This window comes from Sus scrofa, chromosome X, assembly GCF_054392235.1.
Source record: "Sus scrofa isolate SSC_HxYL_T2T_F1_AM1 chromosome X, Sscrofa_HxYL_maternal_Yorkshire_Landrace_v2.0, whole genome shotgun sequence".
In the NCBI taxonomy this organism is placed as follows: domain Eukaryota; kingdom Metazoa; phylum Chordata; class Mammalia; order Artiodactyla; family Suidae; genus Sus; species Sus scrofa.
In genome coordinates, this window is record NC_139401.1 from 46,312,725 (window position 1) to 46,335,326 (window position 22,602).

Sequence of the window (22,602 nt, forward strand, 5' to 3'; positions counted from 1 at the left end):
AAGGGCAGCCTGTACTTTGTCCAAACCACAGGGATGTTGTGTAATGAAGTAAGGAGAATATATCTTTGCGTTTTGCAGTACATAAACTCTCTCAAGCGAGTCTAAGGTATATCCAGTATTCAGCTGATATTTAATACCAGGACCGACCTCAACAGGTTATAAGGATTAAATAAAAACAAAAGCATGAGTTCCCGTCGTGGCGTAGTGGTTAGCAAATCCGACTAGGAACCTTGAGGTTGTGGGTTCGATCCCTGGCCTTGCTCAGTGGGTTAAGGATCCGGCATTGCCGTGAGCTGTGGTATAGGTTGCAGACGCGGCTCGGATCCCGTGTTGCTGTGGCTCTGGTGTAGGCTGGCAGCTACAGCTCTGATTCGACCCCTAGCCTGGGAACCTCCATATGCCTCAGGTGCGGCCCCAGAAAAGGCAAAAAAACAAACAAACAAACAAACAAAAAAAAACTTAAAAAGCTAGGACCTCTAGAGAGCATAAAAATGGCATTTTGGGGGTACATTACTTATTGAAGTATAGCATGCAGGCAGAAGCTGCAAAAACCATAAATGTACAGCTCCATGAATTTTCACAACGTGTAAGCTATTTTCTTTAAAAGTTCTGGAAAAAGGTTTATTCTTCTGTTCAGCGGATTCATCTGAGGTGAGATCCATAGGCATTTGAAACAGATGACATCATCTGTATGCCGAGATTGGAGGCGACTTGGGGCGGGGTGTGGGGCCTTGACGTCATCGCGCAGCAGCTTCCTTTCCCCGGCCCACTTCTCTCGCCCAAATAGGTCATCACTTTAACACAAACCTAGGTGCATCCGGAAGCAAACTGCCCAAAGACCCAAACCTGGGACGAGGGGAGGCGGGGCCTCACTAGGGGCCTGCACACTGGCTAAAGTGAAGCAAAATGCCCGGCTTCGTGGGGCGGGGCTCTTGGCCACGGCACACTGTGCGCACGCGCAGAGGCGACCTCCACCCTGTGCCAGGTGGGAGGGGGAGCAGGGTCGCGCGGCGCCCTCTGCGCCTGCGCCCGGGCGCAAGGTGGGGCCGCGGGCGCCCGCACTCTGGGGTGCGCGCAAGGGTAGGGGGCAACGGTCAACTGTCACCCTAGGAGGGTGGCGGCGGCATGGCGACGGCCACTGGATCCCCGGACTTGGCTGGCTCCGGAGCGCCCCCGCCTGGTGGGGGAGCCCAGGCGGCGGCGGCTGAAGAGGAGGAGCGAGAGGTGGTGCGGGTCCGAGTCAAGGTGAGGCTGTCGGCGGGTCGGCCCACCCGCCCGGGGCTCCCGGGGGAAGGGCAAGGCGATGGCTGTTCTAGGGTGGAGGGCGGGACCCGAGATTTGGGGTGTTACGTGAGGGGCGAGGCTTGAGGGCAGAGTGATGATGGCGTGGGTAGGGGGTTGGGGGGGCTGCCCCCTGAATGCGGGGGCAGGGAATGGGGCGTGGGGTCTGGAAAGGGAGGGATAGGAGCGTCTGGAATGGATAGGTGGAGATTGCGGGGAGAGAGGAGGGGCTATAGGGTTGGAGGAGGGGCCTTAATTGTTGAGCGGGGCCCTGAGGAATGAGGGAGGCTGTTGCTGTCTGAAAAGCAGGCGCTGAAATCAGTTACCATATGTTTGGAGAGTGCAGTTTTTGGCAGGTCCCCACCCTGGATGAGCGAACACACTCGTCGGGAGACAAACAGCCAAATAAATGAGATGCCTCAGACACTGGTGAATGTCATGGGGACATAAGAAAAAGGTTCTGAACTAGGGAGTCACTTTAGCCAAGGTTGTATAGGGAAATCCGCAGAGAGGTATGGAAGGAGCAGAGACCCTTAATAAAAAGGAGTCAGCCATGTGCAGATCAATAAGGAAGCGTGTTCTAGGCAGAGGGAACAGCACTGGCAAAGGCTGGGAGGTGGGGGATAAGCTTTGGCATGTTCCTTTAGGTTCCTGTATTGCTAGAGTCCTGAGAGGGAGGTGATCAGAGAGGGGCAGATTGTGAAGGGCCTGGGGTGGGTACTCTGGAGTAAGAAAACTGTTGCAGCAGTTGTAACAGTTGCAGCAAGCAGTGTTGGTGACTCCGACCAACCGACCCACCGGGTTGGTGGCACTGGTGGTGATGAGAAGAGGGTAGATTCTGGAGAGAAGTACACAGATCACTTCGGTGCAGTAGAGGAAGCATGTAGGTAGAGGCTGGGGAGTTCAGAAAACAGGTGAAGCCAGAGCTGTGAGTGAGCCACTTGAAGAAAGTGGGAAGGACTTTCCAGACAGGGGGATCAGCATCCTCAAGGGCCTGGAGCCAGAATGTGTTCAGAGTAACTTCCAGGAGTTTGGTAGTACCAGAGTGTAAGGTTCAAAAAAGCTGATTGGAGAGAGGCTGGTTGGGGTCCTATAGGCCTACCTGTTGGGGACCCTGGGGTTCCCTTTGAAGAGATTTAAGCAGGGGAGTGTTGTTAGATAGATGTGCTTGATGGGTTGCAGCATGGAGGACTGGTTTAATAAGGGCCAGACTGGACATGGTGATCCTGGCAACCATTGTTGAGGGGACATAGAAGGATTGGATGCCTGGACTATTGCAGTAGCCTCCTCCTCACTGGACCTCTGCTTTCTCCTTTGTCCTCCACAGTCTGTTCTTCACAGAGCATCCAAAGGATCCTATTAAATCCTAAATCAGAGCACATCCCTCCTCTGCTCAGAACCCTCCCAAGGCCCCCTCCTCTCTCAGAGCAAAAACCCAAAGTCTTCCCAGGAGTGCCAGGTGGCCTAGTGGTTTGGGACCCAGTGTTGTCTTTGCTGTGGCTCAGGTTGCTGCTGTGGTGTGGGTTCAACCCCTGGGCCAGGAACTTCCCCATGCCATGGGCATAGCCAAGAAATTTATTAAAAAAAAATTTTTTTTTGTCTTTTTAGGGCTGTACCTACAGCATATGGAAGTTCCCAGGCTAGGGGTCAGTGGAGCCGCAGCTGCCAACCTATACCATAGACGTAGCAGCGCCAGATCTGAGCCACATCCGAGACCTGCACTGCAGCTCTCGGCAGTGCTGGATTCCTAACCCACTGAGAACCTGTATCCTCATGGGTATTAGTCAGGCTCTTAACCCACTGAGCCACAACAGGAACTCCCCCAAAAATTAAAAACCAAAATCCTCCCCATGGCCCAGGACTCCCCACTAGATTTGGCCTCCTGCCACTCACTCCATTTCATCGTGGTGGTGTGACCCCTGATGACCTACTCTGTGTCTTCTCTCCCCAGAAATGTGAGAGCTTCCTGCCACCCGAGTTTCGCTCTTTTGCTGTTGACCCCCAGATCACCTCGCTTGATGTGTTACAGCACATCCTCATCCGAGCCTTTGACTTGAATGGGTGAGTTACAGGATGCTGGGGAAAACTGATGGGCCACTCACCTCGACAGTGGCACTTTGGCTTTTTGGTGTTGTTTGGCAGGGTTTTGGGTTTGTTTTTTTGTTTCATTATAAATAACCCCACAGTGAACAAACAGCTACATGCATATCTCAGAACATCTGGGGAAATCTAGCCATAGGATAAATTCCTAGCGGTGATATGGTTGAGTTAAATGGTGTATGCTTTTTAAAATTTCAACAGATGTTTCCAAAATGCTCTCCAAATAGGTATTACCAATCTATGGTCTCACCAGCAGCATATAAAATTCCTTCACACCCTCACCAACACTAGTTACTAGAAGACACTGGAAAATTTGCCAACCTGATACATGAAAATTGATGTCTCTTGGGGGGCAGATGTGATGGTTATTTTCATTTTTGTTATTTTGGAGGAATATATGCACATGGTAACACACTCAAAAGAGCACAAAGGTGGTGGGTAGTTAGGATGTTTCCATGGTTACAAGAGTTATTACACAACATACTTTTTTTTTTTTTTTTTTTTTTTAGGGCCACACCTGCGGCATGTGGAAATTCCCAGGCTAGCAGTCAAATTGGAGCTGTAGCATCCGGCCTTCGCCACAGCCACAGCAATGCTGGATCTGAGCCACATCTGAGACCTACTCCAAAGCTCACAGCACCGACGGATCCTTAACCCACTGAGTGGGGCCAGGGATCGAACCCACATTCTCATGGATACTAGCCGAGTTCGTTACCACTGAGCCACAACAGGAACTCCATCACACAATGTACTTCTTTTTTTTTTATTTTTTTGTCTTTTTGCCATTTCTTTGGGCCGCTCCCGCGGCATATGGAGGTTCCCAAGCTAGGGGTCTAATCGGAGCTGTAGCTACTGGCCTACGCCAGAGGCACAGCAACGTGGGATCCGAGCCGCGTCTGCAACCTACACCACAGCTCACGGCAACGCCAGATCATTAACCCACTGAGCAAGGGCAGGGACCGAACCCGCAACCTCATGGTTCCTAGTCGGATTCGTTAACCACTGCGCCACGACGGGAACTCCACACAATGTACTTCTTTGCGTAGATGCACAGGGGTAACTGAAAACCAAATTCTTAGCTGTTATTCGACTTTTTTGGCATAAGTATTTTTTTTTGTTGTGAAAAATAACAAATGCAAAGATTGCTTTATTTTTTTATGCACAAGGCAGCTTTCCTCCCACTTCTATCCCTTAACTACTCTGTTACCCTTTCTAGAGGGGACCATGTTATCAGTTTCCAACGTGCTCTCCAGATACTGGCAGGTGTGTATCTGTTTCTGTGTTTGTGAAAAAGTGGAAATAAATGATCTGACCTCAGGCTGCCTGAAATCCTTGGTGTAGTACCCAGCACATAGTAGGAAATGGTTTTCTTTCTTTCTTTCTTTTTTTAGGGCCGCACATGCAGCCTATGGAGGTTCCCTGGCTAGGGGTCGAATCAGAGCTACAGCTGCTGGCCTACGCCGCAGCCGCAGCAATGCAGACTCTGAGCTACACCTGTGACCTATGCCACAGCTCACAGGAACACCAGATCCTTAACCCACTGAGTGGGATCAGGGATCAATCCCACTTTATTACGGGTACTAGTTGGGTTCGTTACTGCTGAGCCACAATGGGAACTCGCAAGAATTTGTTTTCAAAACCATCTGTCTAGAGTCCCTGGCTTGGTGGATTAAAGACCTGGCGTTGTTATTGCTGTGGCTCTGGTTACTGCTGTGGCGTAGGTTTGATCCCTGGACTGGGAACTTGCACATGCCACCGACATAGCCAGAAAAAATCTGTCTTCCCCTGATTTTTTCCTAAACTGTCCCTGAGGACTCCACTGAAAGCTGCCACCTCTCCTCTGTGCAGAAAGAAGAACTTTGGTATCAGCTACCTGGGCCGCGATCGGCTGGGGCAGGAAGCTTACCTCTCACTGCTGTCTGACTGGGACCTCAGCATGGCCTTCGCCACTGCCTCCAAACCTTACCTGCATCTGCGCGTGGATATTCGGCCCACTGAGGATAGTGAGTAACCGGTGCCCCAGGGCCCTGCTGGGATTCCCGCCCCCTTTCCCCATAGGATGAGTCCACCCTTCACGATACATTTCCGGCACAGGGGGCTAGCGAGCAAGGTGTCCTGGATCCAAATCCTGCCTTGGCTCCTGGGCCTTCATTTCCTTCCCTGTAAAGTAGAGATAATGATATCTTAAGGCCATCAGGAGGATTAAACAGGGAAATTCATGCAAAAATGCCTGGAACTGTGCATGGCTGCATAGTGAATGCTCAAAAAGTATTGGCTCTAGGAGTTCCCGTTGTGGCTCAGTGGCTAACCAATCCGACGAGGAACCATGAGGTTGCGGGTTCAATCCCTGGCCTCGCTCAGTGGGTTAAGGATCTGGTATTGCCGTGAGCTGTGGTGTAGGTGGCAGACGCAGCTCGGATCCTGCGTGGCTGTGGCTCTGGAGTAGGCTGGCAGCTACAGCTCCGATTAGACCCCTAGCCTGGGAACCTCCATATGCCACGGGAGTGGCCCTAGAAATGGCAAAAAGACAAAAAAAAAAAGTATTAGCTCTAATCACAGTAATGATTAGGTTGTATTTGTTATAGCATACAATCTAGAAATATATGTTATAATGGTTTAATGCACTGTAACATTAGAGCTGTAGTATTACATGTTTAAGTTATAATAATACATAACTATGATAATGCTGATGATAGTGATGATAATGGTATTTATTCATTCACTCATCCTGTAGTTATGTTCACGTGTTTGTTCCTTTGAGCTCTGGCCACTTGCAGTCTTCTCATATCTGTTCCCTACTCTTTTTTTTGTTTGTTTGTTTTTTATCTTTCATTTTTTTAGGGCTGCTCCTACGGCACATGGAGGTTCCCAGGCCAGGGGTCGAATTGGAGCTGTAGCTGCCAGCCTACACCATAGCCACAGCCACTCGGGATCCGAGCTGCCTCTGCGACCTATACCACAGCTCATGGCAACACCGGATCCTTAAGCCACTGAGCGAGGCCAGGGATCGAACCCGCATCCTCATGGATCCTAGTCAAGTCTGTTAACCACTGAGCCACAATGGGAACTCCTGTTCCCCTACTCTTACCTGTACTGGCCCCTGGGAGCCCACAGATAAATTAGGATAGTCCCAAAATTGTGGTTATGGAGTTCCCATCATGGCGCAGCAGAAACAACTCTGACTAGGAGCTATGAGGTTGTGGGTTCGATCCCTGGCCTCGCTCAGTGCGTCAAGGATCCGATGTTGGCGTGAGCCGTGTTATAGGTCGCAGACACGGCTCGGATCCCAAGTTGGTGTGGCTGTGGCGTAGGCCGGCAGCTGTAGCTCCAATTCAACCCCTAGCCTGGGAACCTCCGTATGCCGTGGGTTCGGGCCTAAAAAAATAAGACAAAAAAGATAAAAAAAATTGGTTATGGAGCATACTATTAGATAATAGTACTGCATCGGCATTAAATTTCCTGAGTATGGTAATGGTATCATGGTTATTAAAAGAAAATATTCTTGTTCTCTGGAAAAAGACAGTTAAGTATTAAGGAGTAAAGTGTCACAATATCTGCAAAAAATTCACCAAAAAAGGGTACATATATGGAGAGAGCCAGATGAAGCAAACATGCCCAAAACCTGAACAGTTAGGAGAGCCAGGTGAAGGATGTCTGGATAGTCAAGGTATTCATCTTTTTAATTTTGTTGTAGATTAGAAATATATATAGGAGTTCCCGTTGTGGCGCAGTGGTTAATAAATCCGATGAGGAACCATGAGGTTGCGGGTTCGATTCCTGGCCTTACTCAGTGGGTTAAGGATCTGGTGTTGCCGCGAGCTGTGGTGTAGGTCGCAGACGTGGCCAGGATCCCTTGTTGCTGTGGCTCTGTTGCAGGCCGGCAGCTATGGCTCCGATTAGACCCCTAGCCTGGGAACCTCCATATGCCACGGTGTGGCCCTAGAAAAGACAAAAAAAAAAGAAAAGAAATATATATATATTTTCTTTTTTTTTTTTTTTTTTTGTCTTTTTGTCTTTTCTAGGGCCGCACCCGCAGCATATGGAGTTTCCCACAATCTCATGGAGCCTAATTGGATCCGTTCACCACTGAGCCACGACGGGAACTCCTGATTAGAGATATTTCTTTTTTTTTTCTTTTTTTTTTTTTTTTTGTCTTTTTGCCATTTCTTGGGCCGCTCCCGTGGCATATGGAGGTTCCCAGGCTAGGGGTCCAATCGGAGCTGTAGCCACCGGCCTACGCCAGAGCCACAGCAACGCGGGATCCGAGCCATGTCTGCAACCTACACCACAGCTCACGGCAACGCCGGATCATTAACCCACTGAGCAAGGGCAGGGATCGAACCCGAAACCTCATGGTTCCTAGTCGGATTCGTTAACCACTGCGCCACCACGGGAACTCCAGAGATATTTCTAAAATAAAAGTTGTGGGGAGTTCCCATTGTGGCTCAGCAGGTTAAGAACCTGACTGGTGTCGTGACAATGTGGGTTTCACCCCCGGCCCTGCTCAGTGAGTTAAGGTTCCAGCATTGCCATGAGCTGCAGCATAGGTTGAGGATGAGCCTTGGATCTGGCACTGCTGTGGCCGTGGCATCAGCTTCAGCTGTAGTGATTCAAACCACAGCCCAGACTTCCATATGCCACAGGTGTGGCCCTAAAAAGAAGGAAAAAAGTTGTGGAGTGGAAGACATGGTTCACTGCCTGTTTGGGATGCTTGAGGCATTTTATTGATGTCATAGTAACATGTAAACAGCTAACATGTGTTGAACAATTGGAGCCATTCTGCACACATAATACTTATTCATTGGAGTTCCCATTGTGATTCAGTGGGTTATGAACCCAACTAGTATCCATGAGGATGCAAGTTCAATCCCTGGCCTCGCTCAGTGTGTTAAAGGACCTAGCATTGCCATGAGCTGTGGTCTAGGTCGCAGATGCAGCTTGGATCTGGCGTTGCTACATCTGTGGCTTAGGCTGGCAGCTGCAGCTCCGATTCAGCCCCTAGCCTGGGAACGTCCATATGCCATAGGTACGGCCCTAAAAAGCAGGAAAAAAAATCCAGATAAATAGTTAAATGCCAGCATCATTTATTAAATAGCAACCTTTCACACACTGATATGAAATGCCGCTGTTGTCATATACTGAGTTCCCTCATGTACTCAGATTTATTTCTGGGCTTTCTATTGCATTCCACCATTGGCCCTGTCTCATGCTAGTGCTGACACCATATTTTTATCACAGTGGTTTTGTGATACAGCTTAATAAAGCAAGCATTGCCTTCCTCCCACTATTTTTTTTTTTTTTGGCTCTTCTTAACTATTCTTAAGGTTCCTTCATATGAACCTTAAAATAATTTAATCCAGTTCCAAGAGAAACGTCATTACATTTCTGATTGGCATTGCATAGAATCTGTGTAATTTAGCGTCTGGGAGCTTTGGAGGTTTTATGCAATATAGTATGTAGAGCATATATTGTGTGATACTGTGAGCAAGGCCTGGGGCATAAGGAAGCACTTGGATGTTTCTTCAGGGAAATGTGTGCATATTCACACTTAGTGGGTTATATAAAGACTATATATAGTCTCATGTCAGTTCATATCCAGTTTTGCCACTAGATGAGCTTGTGCTTGTAGAAATCCTTTGCCCAATTTATTAATAGGTTCTTTCTTTTTAAAATCAATATAGAATGTCTCTCTTTTCCCATAATGTTTTTGGCCTTGAGCAGTGCTTTTTCTGACTTTCATGTGGCTGCTCTTGCTTTCTGGTTCTTTGTGTTTGCCAGGGATACCTTCAGGTTTCTTCAGTTTTTAACCTTTCTTCTTCCTTTTCCTTTTTTTTTTTTTTTTTTTTTTTTGGCCATGCCCAAAGCATGCAGAAGTTTCCGGCTCAGGGATCCAATGTGTGCCACAACCATGACCAGAGCCACTGCAGGGACAATGCCGGATCCTTAACCTGCTGCACTGCAAGGGAACTCCCAATTTTTTTTTTTTTTGGTCTTTTGTCTTTTTTGTTGTTGTTGTTGTTGTTATTGTTACTATTTCTTGGGCCGCTCCCGCGGCATATGGAGGTTCCCGGCTAGGGGTTGAATCGGAGCTGTAGCTACCGGCCTACGCCAGAGGCACAGCAACACGGGATCCGAGCCGCGTCTGCAACCTACACCACAGCTCACGGCAACGCCGGATCGTTAACCCACTGAGCAAGGGCAGGGATCGAACCCGCAACCTCATGGTTCCTAGTCGGATTCGTTAACCACTGCGCCACGACGGGAACTCCGAACTCCCAATTTTTAAGCTTTCTTTGTCACCTAGTTTTAGGTATGTCTCTCATAAAAAGTCCATGGCTGGATTTTTATGCTTTCTTACACAATCAACAGTGAAATCTTTTGACCACTTTTCCATCCAGTTTCTGTCATGAAATGGAAGCTTTGGAACACTTCCCATTTTTTTTTTTTTTTTTTGGTTTTTGTTTTGTTTTTGGTCTTTTTAGGGCCGCACCCATGGCATATGAAAGTTCCCAGGCTAGTGGTAGAATTGGAGCTGTAGCTGCCAGCCTACACCACAGCCACAGCAACTCGGGATTTGAGCCACATCTGTGACCTACACCACAGATCATGGCAACGGCAGATCCTTAGCCTAATGAGTGAAGACAGAGATCGAACCTGCATCCTCATGGATACTAGTCAGGTTCATTACCATTGAGCCACGATGGGAACTCTGACTTTTTTTTTTTTTTTTGGCTGTATCCATAGCATGCAAAGTTACTGGGCCAGGGATCAAACCTGTACCACAGTAGTAACCAGAGCCGCATCAGTGACAATACTGAGTCCTTAACCACTAGGCCACCAGAGAACTCCAGGAATACTTCTAATTCTCATTCTTCCTCTGATTCCTAACCCTTAATTTCTGGGCTTTGCTTAAAAAGTAATTTTTTTTCAATTCCAGATTATCATTATTTTTTCATTAGAGTAAATGGCTTATGTTTCAGGGATTCCAATGTACCACTTGAGTTACAAACTCCCATGAGTTCCCTAGTGGCTCAGTGGGTTAGGGATCTAGGATTGTCCTTGTAGCAGCCTGGGCTGCTGCCGTGGCACGGGTTCAGTCCCTGGCCTGGGAATTTTTATATCTTGCGGGCACAGGCAAAAAACAAAGTTCCGATCTTTGTTATTTTATGTTTAACTGTGTGTGTGTATCTGTGTGTGTATATACACACATATATCTTTTTACAGCTGCACTCGCAGCATATGGAAATTCCCAGGCTAGGGGTCAAATCGGGGCCTACGCCACAGCCACAGCAATGCCAGATCCGAGCTTCATCTGAGTACTTCATTACAGCAACAATGCCAGATCCTTAACCCACTGAGAGAGGCCAGGGATTGAATCCATGTCCTCACAGATACTAATTGGATTCTTTTTTTTTTTTTTTTTTTTGTCTTTTGTCTTTTTCTGGGGCCGCACCTGAGGCATATGGAGGTTCCCAGGCGAGGGGTCCAATCGGAGCTGTAGCCGCTAGCCTACACCAGAACCACAGTAACGCCAGATCCGAGCTGCGTCTGCAACCTACACCACAGCTCACGGCAACACCAGATCCTTAACCCACTAAACGAGGCCAGGGATCAAACCCGCAACCTCATGGTTCCTAGTCGGATTTGTTAACCACTGAGCCACGACGGGAACTCCATTAATTGGATTCTTAACCTCTGAGCTACAATGGGAACTCCTGTTTAACTGTAAACATTAGAAACTTGTGGCCTGGAGTTCCTGTCATGGCTCAGTGGTTAACAAACCCGACTAGTATCCATGAGGATGAGGGTTCAATCCCTGGCCTCGCTCAGTGGGTTAAGTATCCGGCGTTGCTGTTGCCATGAGCTGTGGTGTAGGTCTCAGATGTGGCTCAGATCCCACAGTGCTGTGCCTGTGGCATAGGCTGGCAGCTACAGCTCCTATTCGACCCTTAGCCTGGGAACCTCTGTAAGCCATGGGTGCAGCCCAAAAAAGACAAAAGACAGAAAACAAAAACTGTGGCCTGTCACCATTTACCCTCCCTTTTGCCTCCCCCAACTTGAGCCCTTATAGTCATTCAGCTGTCATTTGGTAGCGAACTTATCTGTTTTCTTCCAATAAGGGGCATGGGTTAGGTGGACTCTTAATGATGAGAAAAATCTTGCTTTGGCTGTGGTGGATGCATGCAGGCTTGGCTGGGTGTGGGGCCGTTAGATCTCAAGCCTTTCTTGTCAGTGCCCCATGTGTGCTGTGAGCCAGTGTCTGGCTTCCAGAGCCCATCACCAGTTTTTCAACCTTTCACAACTTTGCTGCTGTGAGCAGCCCGTTCTTTGTTTTCGGAAGCTGGCAAGAGCCTGTCTTCATTCTCAGAATGTGAGCATTTTACCAGCAGGTGAACAGAGTTGGGGGAGTCCCGGGCATGGTATGTGCTATTTGTTAGTTCATCCTTGCCTTTTTTAATTTCAATTTTTTTATTTTTTGTCTTTTTAGGGCCACACCCACGGCATATGGAAGTTCCCAGGCCAGGGGTCCAATTGGAGCTGTAGCCGCTGGCCTACGCCACAGTCACGGCAACGCAAGATCCGAGCCATGTCTGTGACCTACACCACGGCTCATGGCAATGCCAGATCCTTAACCCACTGAGCGAGGCCAGGGACCAAACCCGCATCCTCATGGCTACTAGTTAGGTTCTTAACCTGCTGAGCCATGGTGGGAACTCCTTGTTCCTCTTGTTTATACTGACATTAAGCTCTGTGATCTCTCCTGGCACATAGTAAGTACTCAATAACTATTATTTTATATCATTGGACTCATGCTGTGAGAGTCTACCCAGCCGTTCTGTGAAACAGTTCCCGCAAGAGGATTAGTCATGGGTTGACATTCTGCATAATTTGGGTGACATGGGAAGGGAGTAGGGGAGTGGCTCATTGCCCTATGGGTGGCCTGGCTTTAGTGGGAGAGGAACCTGGCCCTGAGGTCTGGGGGGTCTCATCCCTGTCATTCTGTGCGCCCAGGCCCGCTGCTGGAAGACTGGGACATAATCAGCCCCAAGGATGTCATTGGCTCCGATGTGCTGCTAGCTGAGAAACGGTCCTCGCTGACGACAGCTGCCCTGCCCTTCACACAGTCCATCCTCTCTCAGGTGGTTTCACGGAGCCCTGGGGCCCAGCCACGGTTGGAGGGCAGGGCCCCCTCAGTACCCCGGATTCCAAGCATGCCGGTTGGCCCCTGCCCCTGGCCCCAGTTGACCAGTGGCTTCCCGGCCTCCTTCCTTCACAGGTGGGCCGCACCTTGTCTAAGGTCCAGCAGGTGCTGAGCTGGTCATATGGGGAAGACGTGAAGCCCTTCAAGCCCCCTTTGAGTGATGCGGAATTTCACACGTACCTGAACCACGAGGGCCAGCTCTCCCGTCCCGAGGAGCTGCGCCTGCGGATCTATCATGGTGGCGTTGAGCCCTCCCTGCGAAAGGTGAGCCTTCTTGGCCACTCATTGGTTCCCTCGCTCCCGCAGTCACAAAGCGCTCAAGAGGTGGCAGTGGTAGGGTGGTGGGAGGGATGGACTGGGGGTTTGGGACGGGCCTGTGCACGCTGAGGTATGGAATGGTGGCCCACAGGGACGTGCTGTAGAGCACAGGCAACTCTACCCAGTATTCTGTGATCATCTGTGTGGGGAAAGAATCCGAGAGAGAATGGATGTGTGTATGTGTGTGACTGGGTCACTTTGTTGTACAGCAGAAATCATCACAACCTTGTAAGTTATTTTTTAAATTTATTTAATTAATTTTTTTTTTTTGCCTTTTCTAGGGCTGTCCCGGTAGCATATGGAGGTTCCCAGGCTAGGGGTCGAATCGGAGCTGTAGCCGCCGGCCTATGCCAAAGCCACAGCAATGCAGGATCCAAGCTGTGTCTGCGACCTACACCACAGCTCCCGGCAACGCCGGATCCTTCACCCACGGAGCAAGGCCAGGGATCGAACCCGCAACCTCATGGTTCCTCATCGGATTCGTTAACCACTGAGCCATGACGAGAACTCCATTTTTTTCCTTTTTTTTTTTTTTAACTATACTTCAGTAAAACTTAAAAAAAAAAAAAACACCAAATAGCTCAAGAGACACCTGTGGCCGGCCCCCTCATCATGGGGTTATGTGGAACTAGTCCAGGGCAACAGGCTCACCTTCAGGAGGGGGCGAGGAGTCAGCAGCAGAGGGCCGAGGCCCAAGGCCGGAGGGGGCTGAGCGGTAACATGCCAGGGTGGGGCAACTGGTCCAGGGACCTTCAGCCTCACCTCCTTTCATCCCTGGCCAGGTGGTGTGGCGGTACCTGCTGAACGTGTATCCCGACGGGCTGACGGGCCGCGAGCGGATGGACTACATGAAACGCAAGAGCCGCGAGTATGAGCAGCTCAAGAGCGAGTGGGCCCAGCGAGCGAGCCCCGAGGACCTGGAGTTCATCCGCAGCACCGTCCTCAAGGACGTGCTGCGTACCGACCGGGCCCACCCCTACTACGCGGGGCCCGAGGACGGCCCGCACCTGCGGGCTCTGCACGACCTGCTCACCACCTACGCCGTCACGCACCCACAGGTATCCTACTGCCAGGGCATGAGCGACCTGGCCTCGCCCATCCTGGCCGTCATGGACCACGAGGGCCACGCCTTCGTCTGCTTTTGTGGCATCATGAAGCGCCTGGCCGCGAACTTCCACCCTGACGGCCGCGCCATGGCCACCAAGTTCGCGCACCTCAAGCTGCTGCTGCGCCACGCGGACCCCGACTTCTACCAGTACTTGCAGGAAGCCGGTGCCGACGACCTCTTCTTCTGCTACCGGTGGCTGCTGCTGGAGCTCAAGCGCGAGTTCGCCTTCGACGACGCCCTCCGCATGCTGGAGGTCACCTGGAGCTCGCTGCCCCCTGATCCGCCAGAGCACGAGGTAGAGCTCGTCGGTCCCCCCAGCCTGGGGGCAGACACCGGCTTCGGGGCCCACAGGGGGCGGCCCGTGCGGCAGAGGCACATGCTGAGGCCCGCTGGCGGCGGGGGAGGCAGTGCCTTTGAAGATGCAGTTGACCACTTGGCCGCCACCAGCCAGGGGCCCGGCGGCAGCAGCGGGGGGCGTCTCCTGAGACAAGCCAGCCTGGACGACCTCCAGCAACTCAGGGATAACACGGGCCCCAGGAGGGACGCCCTGGTCCAGCTGCCCCACCCCGCTGCCCTCATCAGCTCCAAGTCTCTCTCTGAGCCCTTGCTGAACTCCTCCGACCCCCTGCTTTCCCCCTCTTCCCGCCCCGACTCCCCATCCTCCTCTTCTCCGCCATCCACCCAGGACGCCTCTCCTGCCGGTGATGCGGCTGTGGGCTCCCCCTTGATGCCAGAGGCGGGCTCCCCGCAAGACCCTGGGAAGCCCCTGCCCCCCCCACCCCCCCTGGGCCTGCCCCCACCGCAGGAGTTTGGCCGAGGGAACCCGTTCATGCTCTTCCTCTGCCTGGCCATCCTGCTGGAGCACCGCGACCACATCATGCGCAACGGGCTGGATTACAACGAGCTGGCCATGCACTTTGACCGCCTGGTGCGAAAACACCACCTGGGGCGCGTCCTCCGCCGGGCCAAGGCTCTCTTCGCTGATTACCTGCAGTCAGAGGTGTGGGACTCGGAGGAGGGGGCGGAGGCCACAGCCCCATCCTGATCAGGCTGCCTCCAGCCCGCCATCAGCCCCACCAGATCTCCGTTTGTGGCCACGAGAGCCTCCACGAGACCACGCCTCCCTGCCCGCCCGCCCTAGACCTGTGGGAGCTCAGTGCCCTCTCTCCCCAGGTCTGAGAGCATGGGGCTCTGCCTCAGCACAGCCCCACGGAGGCCATGGCCTCCTCCTTCTGTCCTTGTTGTTTTGTTTTTAACAATTGTACTTTGCACACACGAAGGTCCCTGTGGTCTCTGTGTCTCTCTGCCCCCTCCCTGGTTTGTGTGGTATGCGGAGTCCCCAGGGGCTCTTTACCTGATGGAACCGACATACTTCCCGTTTCAAGTGAAGGGTGCCTCCTGCTTCCCCAGTGGCAGCAGAATGGATGCTGAGACATCCGTTCTAGAAGATGAGCCCAGGTCAAGGACAGGTTTGAGGAGGCCTGAGGCTGTTGTGTAGTATGTATGTCTACCTGGAAGGGCCTGGAGTATGGCTGTGAATATATGCTTTAAGGACAGGCCCTTGAACGAGGGATGGCCCTGACTCAGAAAGGGCCAGATGCCTTACAAAGACTGGGAGGTGTGGACTGCTTAGAAACATTGGGCCAGCTATCTCTAACATGCCACCTGTCACCATTTCTAGCATCCAGACCCTTCCCTGTGAGTCTTATACACGAATGTTAGAGGTCCCGGGCAGGGCTCTAAGATTCCCATTCTTGTCACTTGCCTTGGGGCCAGCTTAAGGGACTGTAACCTTGCCATGCCTGGGGCCCCAAGCCCCAAACTGGTTTTCCAGCTCACGGATACCTGTCTGAACCATTTCAGCCATAGAAACCATGTAGAGCTCCCATCGTTGCACAGTGGAAACGAATCCGACTTAGGAACCATGAGGTCGTGGGTTCAATCCCTGGCCTCGCTCAATGGGTTAAGGATCCGGTGTTGCCATGAGCTGTGGTATAGGTCATAGACACAGCTCAGATCTGGCGTGGCTGTGGCTGTGGTATAGACCGGCAGCTGTAGCTCTGATTCAACCCCTAGCCTGGAAACCTCCATATGCTGCGGGTGTGGCCCTAAAAAGCAAAAAACACAAAAAACAAAAAACAAAACTCATGTCTTTGCCTTCTCCATCCCACTACTGTGAACAAACAAAACAAATCAAGCCCTGGTAAACTTCAGGCCCTAAGAGAAATCACCTACATATGTGGAGGATAATGATCAAACAAAGGTCCTTTTTTCCCCACTTAGCTTCTCAGAAGGCAGCTTCTCTCACGGGCCGGGGGCTGTCCCTCCACAAAGGAGGCGGTAGACAATGGGTGAGGTAACTGGGCTCCTTTCAGCTATGGCCTCACTTGTGCCAGGTTCTGGCCAGAAGTTGCTGCGTTAGGCAGTGCTGCCAGGTGAGGGGCATCAGGCAGCTGTACTCTCATCGGTCCCTCCCAAGAAATGCCTTGTAAAGCTGGAGATAACCCTTAAAAGGATGCCATCGCACACCCCAGTACGGGAGCGGAAGCTGACCGCTCCCCAGATGAGGGCTCAGTCACCAGAAGCGCAGGACAAGACCATTCTGTGCCTAGGGTCTCCGAGACTGTGGATCTAGCAAGTGCGGATAAGGGGCTCAGAGACCCTGGCCCCCAGGGGCCATCTAAGACATGGGGGTCTCTGGCCCTCTGAGGACCTGAAATGTCCCCGTGTCAGGAAGCAGCTGACACCCTCTGGGTGTTTTCTGTGATTCATGAGCTCAGGCATTTGAGAGGTCAGACAAGTCAATTCTGTGTATGGACAGCTGGGGACCTCTGAAGGCCACAGGGAGACCTTTCTGTGAATGGGAGAAAGGACAAAAGTCTCTATTAGTCCCCAGAGTTTCTTGGGACTTCTGGTTCCTGCCAAGATGGCAGACCTCACCCAGAAGGGAACATGAATTCTAGAAACTGCAGCAGAGCCAGGAAGACTGCTCAGGAGAGGGAGGCTGGCTGTAACTTGTCTCGTGTTTTGAGTGGTGGGTGGCTGGAAGCAGCAGATACAGGATAGGTTAGAGATTTAAGTTCTGGCTGTCACCTCTGCTCCATGTTGCCTTGCCTGTCCCGTCACTGCAGAAATCATCCAAACCACTGGTACAGATGTCTGGGGGACAAGGATCAGAGGCAGTCGCTCCTCCATTGTCCCCCTCCAGATGCCAGGGCTGGTGGTAGCACCTGGGAGCTGACCCCCACTTAGGGTTTAAAGACAAAACCCTGGAGTTCCCATCATGGCTCAGTGGTAATGAAGCCGACTAGTATCCATGAGGATGAGGGTTCAATCCCTGGCCTCACTCAGTGGGTCGGGGATCCAGCGTTGCCATGACCTGTGGTGTAGGTAGAAGATGCAGCTCGAATCTGGCATTGCTGTGGCTGTGGCGTAGGCCGGCGGCTACAGCTCTGATTCAACCCCTAGCCTGGGAATCTCCACATGCTGTGGCTGTGGCCCCAAAAATACAATAAATAAAGATGAAACCCTACCAGCAGGATTGTTGGGTGGTGTGACGGGGGGGGGGGGGTGAGAGCCCTGCTTGTGTGGTGCCTGGGACTATCCACCCTCTGGCTCATCTCCTCACACTTCCCTTTACCCCTTGGACTCCAGGTGACTGAACAGAGTCAAGTCTGGCCTTCAGCCTTCCCTCCACACATTTTATCAGCCAGAATAGCCACTCATATTAGGGGAATATAAGCTCACTGCCAAAATAACTGGACACCAGGGCAGTATAATTACCTCCAGTGAAAAATAAACCGGATGTGTTAGTTATCCATCACTATATAACAAATCCCCCCCAACTTAGCAACTTAAAGCAACAATTTTTTTTTGTCTTTTTAGGGCCACACCCGTGGCACATGGAGTTTCCCAGGTTAGGGATCCAATTGGAGCTACAGCTGCCAGCCTACACCACAACCACAGCAACGCCAGATTCGAGCCGAGTCTGCGACCTACACCACAGCTCACCAAAATGCTCGGTCCTTAAACCCACTGAGTGGGGCCAGGGATCGAACCCACATCCTCATGGATACTAGTTGGGTTCTTAACCTGCCGATCCACAGTGGGAACTCTGCAACACATATTTATGTTCTCAGTTTCTGAGAGTCAGGAATGTGACAACACCTTAGCCAGGGGGTTTTGGCTCTGGGTCTCATCTGAGGTTTCAGTCACATTGTCAGCTGTTGGCAGGAGGCCTCAGTTTCTCACCTGCTGAGACTCTCCGTGGAGCTTCTCACAATGCGTGGTCCCAACAGGCAGGCAAGAGACCATGACCAAGAGAGAGCTGCCATGTCTGTTATAACCTAACCTCAGAAGTGACATACCATCACTTTTATTGTATTTTCTTGGTCACACAGGCCGACCCTAGTACCACATGGAAGAGAACTACACACAATGTGAATACCAGGAGGCAGGGATCACTGGCTACCACACTGGGTGACATATAACATCTAAAGTAGAAATATTGGGGCAGGCAGATGAAGAATTTTAAATAAGTATAATAAAGAAGAGATAAAATATAAAACAGGAGGCATTCCCTTCATGACTCAGCAGTTAACGAACTCGACTAGGATCCATGAGGATGTGGTTCGATCCCTGGCCTCGCTCAGTGGATTAAGGATCTGGTGTTGCCGTGAGCTGTGGTGTAGGTGGCAGACACGGCTCGGATCTGACGTTGCTGTGGCTGTGGTGTAGGCTGGCAGCTGTAGCTCCAATTAGACCCCTAGCCTGGGGACCTCCATATGCCACGGGTGCGGCTCTAAAAAGCAAATAAATAAATAAATGAATGAATAAATAAATAAAACAGGAACAAAAGATATAAAAAGGATTCAGGAAATATTAGGTATGAGCATCATGGTAGAAAAAAATAAAACTACTGTAAATGGAGACGATGAAATGAGAAGTCAGAAGTTTTAATACATTAGTAATTATAAAAATATATAGGAAGTTCCCGTTGTGGCTCAGCAGTAACAAGCCTGACTAGTATCCATGAGGACGTGGGTTCAATCCTTGGCCTTGCTTAGTGGGTTAAGGATCTGGCTTGGCCATGAGCTGTGATGTAGGTCATAGGTTCAGCTCCGATCCCCAGTGGCTGTGGCTGTGGCAAAGGCCAGAGGCTACAGCTCCAATCTGACCCCAAGCCTGAAAACTTCATGTGACACAGGTGAGGCCCCAAAAACCACACACACACAAAATTAGAACAGAGACCTTAAATGATTTTTTTTTATTTTGTCTTTTTAGGGCCGCATCTGTGGCATGTGGAGGTTCCCAGGCTAGGGGTCTAATTGGAGCCATAGCCGCTGGTCTATGCCACAGCCACAGCAATGCCAGATCCGAGCTGCACCTATGACCTATGCCACAGCTTGTGGCAACATGGGATCCTTAAACCACTGATCGAAGCCAGGGAATGAACCTGCATCCTCAAGGATACTAGTCAGATTCTTAACCTGCTGAGCCACAACGGTAACACCTCATTCCAAACATGTGCTATGACCATAATGCAATAAAATGAGCAATAACAAAAAAAGCCCCCATTTTTAGAAACTAGCATTACTAAATAACCCCTTGATGTCTTTTTTTTTTTTTTCTGTGCATTTTCTAGGGCCGCTACTGCGGCACATGGAGGTTCCCAGGCTAGGGGTCCAATTGGAGCTATAGCCGCCGGCCTACACCAAGCCACGCAATGCAGGATCCGAACCACGTCTGCAACCCACACCACAGCTCACGGCAACGCCCAGATCCTTAACCCACTGAGTAAGGCCAGGGATCGAACCTGCAACCTCATGGTTCCTAGTCAGATTTGTGAACCACTGTGCCATAACGGGAACTCCTAAATAACCCCTTGATGAAAGAAGAAATCGTAAAGGAAATTTAGAAGTATTTAGAACTAAATAAAAATACTACCTGTAGGAGTTCCCGTTGTGGCGCAATGGAAATGAATCTGACTAGGAACCATGAGGTTGCGGGTTTTCTCCCTGGCCTTGATCAGTGGGTTAAAGATTCGGTGCTGCTGTGAGCTGTGGTGTAGGTCTCAGATGCAGCTTGGATCTGATGTTGCTATAGCCGTGGCTGTGGCTGTGGTGTAGGCTGGCAGCTGTGGCTCCAGTTCGACCCCTAGTCTGAGAACCACCATATGCTGCGGGTGCAGCCCTAAAAAGCAAAAAAAAACATTACTTGCAAAGTTTGTGGGGCACAGCAAAATCAGTTATTAAAAGAAAATGTATAGCTTTAAATACATTTATCAGGAAAGAAGAAAGGTTGAAAAATATAATCTAAGCATTCAAATCAAGAAGTTGGAAAAAGGAGAGGAACAAACCCATGACTCCATGAGTCATGAAAGAAAAATTGTAAGGAAGGAAATAAGTGCCAAAGAGAATTTTTAAAATAATGATAAATAGCAAAATGAAAAGCTAGTTCTTTGAAAATATCAACAGGCTTCTGCCAAGACTATTTTAAAAGAATGCAAAATAGGAGTTCCGGTCATGGCGCAGCAGAAAGGAATCCGACTAGGAACTATGAGGTTGTGGGTTTGATCCCTGGCCTCACTCAGTGGGTTAAGTATCCAGTGTTGCCATGAGCTGTGGGGTAGGTCATAGACGGGGCTTGGATCTGACATTGCTGTGGCTGTGGCAGCTACAGCTCTGATTTGACCCCTAGCCTGGGAACTTCCATATGCTGTGGGAGAGGCCCTAAAAAGACAAAAAAAAAAAGAGGCAACGGACAGATCAGGTGTACCCATAACAACACTTATGGATGTTAAAAACATAATGCTGGGAGTTCCCAATCTGGCTTAGCAGGTTAAGAACCCAACTAGTATCCAAAAGGATGTGGGTTCGATCCCTGGCCTCACTCAGTGGGTTAAGGATCCTGCATTGCCTTTTAAGCTGCAGCATAGGTCGCAGATGTGGCTCGGATCACAAGTTGCTGTGGCTGTGGTATAGGCTGGCAGCTGCAGCTCTGATTTGACCCCTAGCCTGAGAACTTCCATATGCCACAGGTGTGCCCCCCCCCAAAAAAACCAAAACATAATGCTGGCTGAAAAAAAAAGTCAAAAAAAAAATGGCAGTACCATTTACTTTAAGAGCATACACAAAAATGCAGATTTTATATGCACTCACACCAAAACATACACATTAAACTTGATAAAGTGTTTAACTGTGGGAGGAAGAAAATGATATTTGGGTGCAAGAATAAAAGAATAAATAAAATGAGAGGTTTTGTATGGACCATGAAGATGTGTCATAAGCTGTGGAATACGATCAGAGTTCAGACACTTTGAGAGGTAAACAAGTACCTTTTTTTTTTTTTTTTTTTGCATGGGGGCTCAGATTCTCAGGGGCTAAGACCAGTACATATGTGGACAATGTAAAATCTATTCACATCCATCCTGGGCTTAGGGGGTCTGGATATGGCAAAAGCCAGACAAGTCCATTTTGTGGATGTACACCATACAGTACTCCAAAAGTTAACAAATCTAGTCTGTGTTTGGGGTCCTGACTCTTAGCAGGCTGGACAAGTCCACCCCATGAGTTAACACACTTAGAGTTTCCAAGGACAAACTAACCCATTCTTCCTTGATGGGTTCCTCGGAAATGAAAAGTCTGTCAAATCTATTCATTGTAAAGGTAGCTCAGACACTCAGAAGGCTGAAAAAGACCAAATTGTGGGCAGTGGGTTCAAACACTTCTTGTTTGGGATGAGAGCATTATGTATTCTTAAAGTCCTTTCTGTGCATCAAGGGTTCAGCAACCCTGTGACAGCAAAAATCGTTCTCTTGGATTGAAGTTTGGGGCATCCTGTTTTTATTTATTTACTTTTTAAATTTCTTTGTCTTTTTGCCTTTTCTAGGGCCGCTCCTGAGGCATATGGAGGTTCCCAGGCTAGGGGTCTAATCGGAGCTGTAGCTGCCGGCCTACACCACAGCCACAGCAACGCGGGATCCAAGCCGCGTCTGTGACCTACAACCACAGCTCACGGCAACGCCGGATCCTTAACCCGCTGGGCGAGGCTGGGAATCGAACCCACAACTTCATGGTTCCTAGTCGGATTCGTTAACCACTGAGTCATGATGGGAAATCCTGGGGCATCCTGTTTTTAGAAGGCCCCTCGGGCAGTCTACTGGTGGGGGAATTCGAGAAACTGGCTTCAGGAGGGTGCCAGATAAGAATGAGCGCTGAAGTTATAAATGAGCAAGAATAATGCCAGGGAAAGGAGTCCCATACCAGGTGGCTAGATGTCGGGCACAGAGAAGAAAATGTAGGAGTCAGAGTCAGGCACTGAGAAACAAAGGGTCTGATGTTAAGGGCTGTGAAGGCTGATGACTCAGGGACTGTGCGGGGATAAAGCACTGGGGATATGAAGTTAGAGGACTAGAAGGTGAAAGAAGTTATCGGCGGACCTAAAGGAAGACATCAGAACCAATGGGGGAAATGACGTCAAGATTGGAGTGATGTCCGGAATGGAAAGGAGTGTGAGAGCGGAAAGGTTTGTGCACAAACAGGATGAAGAAAGCTGTGGCCAGTGGAGGGATGCTGACATCACCGTGCACCAA

The 22,602-nt window shown here is 50.1% G+C and overlaps 1 protein-coding gene across 2 annotated transcripts; it reads left to right on the forward strand.

Moving 5' to 3' along the window:
* The first annotated feature begins 1,012 nt into the window (after window positions 1-1,012).
* Window positions 1,013-15,288, forward strand: TBC1D25 (TBC1 domain family member 25). Of its 2 annotated transcripts, none has more exons than XM_021079832.2 (6): window positions 1,013-1,245; window positions 3,233-3,342; window positions 5,230-5,384; window positions 12,394-12,521; window positions 12,659-12,847; window positions 13,684-15,288. In XM_021079832.2, exons 1-6 carry the CDS (start codon window positions 1,126-1,128, stop codon window positions 15,052-15,054), a joined length of 2,073 nt encoding a protein of 690 aa, XP_020935491.1. In that variant the 5' UTR covers window positions 1,013-1,125; the 3' UTR covers window positions 15,055-15,288. The 2 variants fall into 2 exon arrangements, with proteins under 2 accessions (XP_020935491.1, XP_084863981.1); XM_085007855.1 differs by lacking the exon at window positions 1,013-1,245 and adding an exon at window positions 2,756-2,834 and having other exon boundaries at window positions 2,921-3,342.
* Window positions 15,289-22,602: the final 7,314 nt, after the last annotated feature.

Excerpts from the sequence above, each read along its gene's own strand:
- TBC1D25 (XM_021079832.2), top strand. The coding sequence starts at position 1,126 with ATGGCGACGGCCACTGGATCCCCGGACTTGGCTGGCTCCGGAGCGCCC. Across the intron at positions 3,343-5,229 it reads CGAGCCTTTGACTTGAATGG|AAAGAAGAACTTTGGTATCA; the intron begins GTGAGTTACAGG and ends TCCTCTGTGCAG. Across the intron at positions 12,848-13,683 it reads TTGAGCCCTCCCTGCGAAAG|GTGGTGTGGCGGTACCTGCT; the intron begins GTGAGCCTTCTT and ends ATCCCTGGCCAG.